Genomic DNA, 6,693 nt, shown 5'->3' with positions numbered 1-6,693 from the left:
TCTTTTCATTATCACCAATTGCCACTGTAATACTTGCTAACACCAGCTCTTTCAATTCTATTCCCAATGCCTTCTCACGTTTTAAAGGCTGCACCCACTTCTGCTATTTTTCTGACTCTTCTCATTATTCCATTTCTACAGATATTAAATACCCATGGAAATGATTTTTTTTTCTGATACCTGATTTTAAATAAAACCAGCCACAGCTAGATATTCGAACATAAGCTTATCTTTTAATTTTAAAACTAGTTGTTCTTGACAAGCTTTCCATGCACTGTACATCCCCAATGTCATAAGGTTTCTCTAAGTCCAGGTAAACAATATATTCTTCTTCCTTTATTTTGTAACTCTTGTTACGACTGTTTTGCAAGAAACATTCGATTTCCGCACACTCTTCCTTTCATAAACCAAGATAACTTTTCTTATAAAAACCCTATTAATATCCTTTTCATCGAAATCCTCCGTCTCTATATTAAACGATGTACCTACACAGGTCATTCTAAGAATACCTTCACCATCTTCTTATTTAGGCAACATTAGTTATACTTCTCTAACTATTCCTTTGAAATATTTCATTCACTCATGCATGTTTCAAAAACCCCATCAACAAATCATTTATTCATTATCTATCACATCATATCAGGCTCACATATAATATCACCAATTCATGGCACCTTTCTATCATTCAATTTTTATATTTACTTCCTATCTTCTCAACGGGTACTTCTTAAGCTATTCTCATGTTTACATTAGCCCTAACAATTCTCTCATCTTTAAACCTGCCAGCGATTTATCCTCTACATCATCAACCTTTGAAAATTATCACACTTCACTGACGCGATGGTATTCTCTTCAAACAGCATCTCTACATTTGCATCTTTTGTTTCATGAATCATATCTCATTAAAATCTCCTTATAGATTCGAAACAATTTACACGTTTTTTTTTCTTTTTCATAAAGCTCCATAACTAAATAACTTACCATCAATGTTAACCTTATGCAACTGCACTGGCAAGCACATAAGGTTTTTTTTTTTTTTTATGCAAAGCAGACTATTCTTAAATTGAGATGGACGTAGTTAGGAACGAGAATAATTTAAGTTTTGGCTAGATTTTGAAAATTGCATGAAATGCTTAAAAGAATCAGGTATGCCATGATGTTAGTAGGGTGTAAATTTAGCTCGTTACCTTTCCTGTTTTCAGTAGAATTTAACAGGGAATTGTGATAAGTAGTGACGATACATTATATTTATATTTCCATTAATACTCTTTTCCCACCATATCCTCTTGCATCCGGTCCTTATCTTTGGTTAATAAATATTTTCATCAATTTCAAATTCAGTAACACTTATAACAAGATATTTTTGTCTAGCAATTATGTTTTATAACCCCTACGAGTTTATATAAAGTAATTTGCATATGTAGTATTCTCTACGGAGATCCAAGCTCATGCGTCACTACGTATGTACAGTAAGCAATTGCAACTTTAACCTTAAATTACTGAAAGAGTAACCCACTCTAATAAAGAGGGTGTTCCATCAAATGCTGGTCTTGCATGATCACTATTTCCTTCCAGATTGTGAGGACGGAAGCCTGGACGGGGATGCGGCGGCTAAGCGCCGTCGGTCCAGGACGAATTTCAACTCCTGGCAGCTGGAAGAGATGGAAAGGGCTTTCGAAGCATCCCACTACCCAGATGTGTTCATGAGGGAGGCCCTTGCCATGAGGTTGGGCCTAACGGAGTCCAGAGTCGCTGTAAGGAAATTTTTTTTATAAAGATATTTAATTGGTTGATTGATTGATCTATTTAAAATAGCGGCAAAAATTCTGTTTTAGTTATAAATAATGTAATGATGGTCTTTCAGAAGTAGATCTTCAGTATTTTGATTTTCAGTATTATCGTTGGTTTACAACATGGAAAATTAACATTTAGTCTGGCTAAAAAGGCTTTCAAAGTGTTTCTCCTTAATGTGCGAATCAGTTTTAATGGATTCTTTTTCGGGAGACTCAGACTCAACTTTGTCTGACGTGACCCATAATTTTCAAAATAGAATACTTAGCATTATGTTACAATATTTCTTAAGCAAATGAATGAATACAAAAAATGGGAGTGTTTGAATTTTAAAAATTTAGTAAATACATTTTTGTGAATATTATACTTTTCACAATCCCATAGTTTCTCTATAGTCGAGGTTTCGATGAAAACGCTTTAAATCGTATACTTATTGCTGGAAAAATACAAACCTTTCATTATAATAACCATGATAAGATAAACTAAATTCATACTTCGATAATGAGAGGTGTATGTTTAGTGAAATTAGATTTCACTGTACAATGCTTGTTTTGAAAAAATAAGAAATACTTTATAACGTAACTACAATAAATAATTCTATAGTATCATGCAATAACAGTGAATAAGTACTTTTTCCAATTATTTAAACGAGTGGTTCCATAGAAATATATCTTCAAACGAAGGGTCCCATAGAAATATATCTTTAAACGAGGAGTCCCATTGAAAAATATCTTTAAAGAATTATAAGCAATTAAATATGATAAAACGAAGACCAAAAAATTTGATTTCATTCCCTATCTGCGAGGCATCATTGATATGAGCTTTGGTAAACATTGGTAAAGTAAGATGTAGTATCAGGTTTCAGGACATTTATATTTGTTTATTATAGCAATCCTTAAGTTAAAATAAAAAAAAAAATTCTGCTATTGGTTGTGACTTAACGTTCAGTATGTTATAAAAAGATATAACCATAAAGGACATGACGTTTATTTAACTTATACACAAAATCCTTAACTGACTTCCCATTTTCTTATCTCTTGGAAGGTGTGGTTTCAGAACCGACGAGCGAAATGGCGGAAGAAAGAACACACCAGGAAAGGTCCCGGTCGTCCAGCCCACAACGCCCATCCTCAGACATGCTCAGGGGAGCCAATCCCTCCGGAAGAACTAGAGCGAAAGGAACGCGTTCGCAGGGAGAAAAAAATTATCAAGCAGCTTGAACGCCAGCAGAGGAAACTAGCTCTTAAGGGCGTCCATGTCACCATCGACCAGCTGCGTCGGGAGTACGAAACGCAGAGGCGGTCGGAACCCGAGATCGACGTCGTAGGAGGGTCGGAACAAGAGCAACGGATGCAGCCCCAAGAGGACACGTTAGTCAAGAGGCCTACATTCTCTATCGAAAGCATACTTGCGCCATCCCGCCCGGAGGAAAGAGGCCCTCCTTCGCCAGGCACCCTGCTGAGAGGGGCACCTACTCCCCCTCCTACTCCGCAGGATACCCCTCACTCTCTTCACCTTCATTCTACCAAACATGAAGCCCAAGATTCGGATTTCAACATATCAGAAACATCAACGGAACCTTTGAATTACACATCAGAGGATCAGAGTACGACCCAGATAGCATCAGAGACCACGTCACCAGACCCAATGGACTCCTTGGCTACTCTTGGGTCTCTGGTCTCTCTTACCTCTTCCGCGTCGCTGACCTCGCGAGACATTTCTGATCCCTCTGCGGGGATAAGAGGTCGAGTAGAAATAGCTGCTGCTGCTGCTGCTGCTGCTGCCGCTGCGGCCAGTACTTGCAAACCAGAAGAGTTGTCAGAGGACGACAGTTCAGGAAGAGAGTGCTGATTACATATGTCCAGGTTTAGGCCTAGTCACAAAGGAAAGCGTGATAAAACTTTTCCGTATACTTTTAGCACATGACTCTTGGAATCAGAGAGAGGCTCAGAACTGCTGAGCTGACAGATTTTACCGTCAAGTCAAACGTGCAACTTCAAAGTTAAGACTGTATATCCTGTGCCATGGTGTATACCACACACAAACACACACACGCACACACAAACACACACCTACATAGTTTTTAAGTCAATCCAATCCGAATCAGTAGCCTATATCTCATGACCAGGTGTCTAAATAGCCCTTAATCGATTTGGACACACTTTAGTAAAAATAAACAACAAATTGAGTGTTTACTAAAAAAGTGTTATAAAAACTAATGGAATATCTTTTTAAAATACCTTATTACAGATTACTCGCATCAATATTTAAAAAAAAAAAACACGTGAAAGAGACTTTTCATGTTGACGCCTCCAATTTCTAAGAAATTTTGTTGCAATTTTCAATTACCTAACCAAGAAAAAAAATATGTTTGCAGAATACATACAGTATATCAGTTTCACAGAATAGATATTATCCCGTGAATGATGAGTTCAGACAGAGATATCAGTACAAGCAAATCACTCGAAAAAGATGAACGACCAACAATTATTTCCTGATATTGGTGTGAATGATGTCTTCATTAACAAATTTGTTCTGTAAATACTAGTGTCGTGCTGAAGTGTTACATACCAAAACTGACAATTTTCACTGTTTCTTATCCAATGATGAAAATAAACATTTGTGTGTTTAATGGTTTATAAGAGTTGCACTTTCAGTATATCTTGGCACTCTAAGTACTAAAGTACTGTAAAAGCCTATGGTTTTGTGTATTTCTTGTCTCCCAAATAGATCTGTATTACTTGAAATGAATGTATCCAATATTCTGATTGTTGTAATCGGTTTGAATTTATTCTTCCGAGGTGCACAAGACTGTTACTATGTCTGTTCTAAAAGGATTTGTAAATAGACTCGAGAACTAGACAAATAATGAAATAAATATTCATTAAAACTACAAAATACGCTTTCTGGAAAACCCAACGCCTAAGGCATTTTCTCAAAGAAATGTAGACTAGAACTTGTTTTAGGGAAAACAATTGTTCATTACCAATGAATTATTTCATTTTGAGAGAGAGAGAGAGAGAGAGAGAGAGAGAGAGAGAGAGAGAGAGAGAGAGAGAGAGAGAGAGAGAGAGAGAGAGAGGTTTATAAGAGGGATACCAAATATGAGAAATAAAGTGTTACCATAAGATGGTATCGAAGTTAACTATTTTGGTGTAAAGAATCAGTTTCCCGTAACATTGTAAGTATCAAACTGTCACTAAATGAAATATTTTATATGCAAATCAGCCCGGATGTCTCCAAATTCATTTGCAATCTTCTTCATCTTTAAACTTAATAACAACCCAATGCATTAAAGAATGTTCTGTTCAGGTCTCAAAAGATGTAAAAGATTATTATTCAACAGAAAGATCAATTATAAAATATTCAATTAGTCTGTCCTTTTGGAAGCTATCTCATGACATTAAGTCTTGTCAAAATTTTAACATATTCTGTAATATTTCACAAACAAAATCATATCTCAAAAATCACTGGGGAATTCCTTGGCAGAGAAGCAGTATGTTAAGTGTAATTATCATTGTTATTGTTGTTAAAAAATTGAAAACAGTTTGTATTAATTTTAATTCTTTTTCTCTTGGCCAATCAAAAAGTTTTGATTATGGATAAATATATGAAAGAGAGAGGAAGCGGCGTTTTTTTCTCACCTGGTCTTTATCACAACAGCAAAAGTTTAGTCTTCTTTTATAACAGATGAAAGGAAAAGCTAAATGAAGAAAATATCATTCATGTTATTGCAACTATTATGATAAGAAGATTTACAACCTTGAATCAACTCAAGAATCACAGGTAAGCAACACGACCCAGCACCGCTGGAAGGTGTAGGTATTTAAAGCAATTAATGTAAGATTTACTGCTTAACAGATGAATTATGTTGGCTTTCTTTGGATCACTGATTTATGCAATTGGGTTATATGGTCCCAGGCTAATGCCAAGAATGCCATTCAATCCACTGGACGTACATGTGCAATAATACTTCATTACTCTGTGTCTATTTAAAAATTTTTTGCTTAAAAGTGATATTATTGTTATAATATTGGAATTTTCCTTGGTATGTTATTTAATTATAGGAAACCACCAAAAGGTATCTAGGACTGGAGAACATCAGGAAAATACAACCGTGATTTATTTTTTTATAGGAACCATCAAGTGCTAGGACTTGAGAGTATTATTATTATTATTATTATTATTATTATTATTATTATTATTATTATTATTATTATTATTATTATTATTATTATAAGCTAAGCTATAACCCTAATTGAAAAAGCAAGATGCTCTAAGCCCAAGGGCTCCGACAGGGAGAAATCGCCCAATGAAGCAGAAAAAGGCTCTCCATTTCTAACATTAATCAAGTCGAAGATGCAAGGTTGAATGCATGCATTGGACAATACATTGTACAAACACTCATAAATTCCGCCCATAAATAAGTAAAAACAGCTGTTCGGAGGAAAAATATATTTAGCGTGTCAAGGACACACCTAACTTTGTAAAGCCAGAACTTCACCGTGAACCTTCAAAAAGACGTTACTATTTACAATCAAGTTTAAAGTACCTATCGACCTAGACGTGCAGTTCAGTTTCCAAATTTCCAGATATTACTGTCACTCACTCTGTTTGATGATTGGCACTAAGCAAACAAGGCAAGAAAATTATCCTGGGAAGAAAAGTAACATCTGCCATAGAAATCATTTATCACTGACATTGCGTTTACTCGTTATACAACAGAGTGGCATGTTTGATTGGTGCTTGTGGGATTCAAGTTGTATGAACTATTGACTAACGTCTAATGCCTTTGTTGCCACGCCTCTTAAGTCTATATATGTGGGAGCAAACATTTGCAAGTGGAAATTGTCTGTAATACATTCATAAATGCACACAGAAATGGATATCTGAAAGGTGGAG

The 6,693-nt window shown here is 35.5% G+C and overlaps 1 protein-coding gene across 2 annotated transcripts in view; it reads left to right on the top strand.

Moving 5' to 3' along the window:
• LOC137653579 (homeobox protein aristaless-like) overlaps positions 1-5,366 on the top strand; it is a 39,441-nt gene extending 34,075 nt beyond the window's left edge. For both annotated transcript variants that reach the window (XM_068387101.1, XM_068387102.1), the window contains exons 2-3: positions 1,576-1,754; positions 2,836-5,366. In XM_068387101.1, the coding sequence (XP_068243202.1) occupies positions 1,576-1,754; positions 2,836-3,642 (986 nt within the window). In that variant the 3' untranslated portion in view covers positions 3,643-5,366. The remainder of the gene's footprint in view (positions 1-1,575; positions 1,755-2,835) is intronic.
• Positions 5,367-6,693: the final 1,327 nt, after the last annotated feature.

Source organism: Palaemon carinicauda, chromosome 14 (assembly GCF_036898095.1).
Source record: "Palaemon carinicauda isolate YSFRI2023 chromosome 14, ASM3689809v2, whole genome shotgun sequence".
NCBI classification, from domain to species: Eukaryota; Metazoa; Arthropoda; class Malacostraca; order Decapoda; family Palaemonidae; genus Palaemon; species Palaemon carinicauda.
The sequence above is the reverse complement of the archived record's forward strand: the minus strand, read 5'-3'. Positions and strand labels throughout refer to the sequence as shown.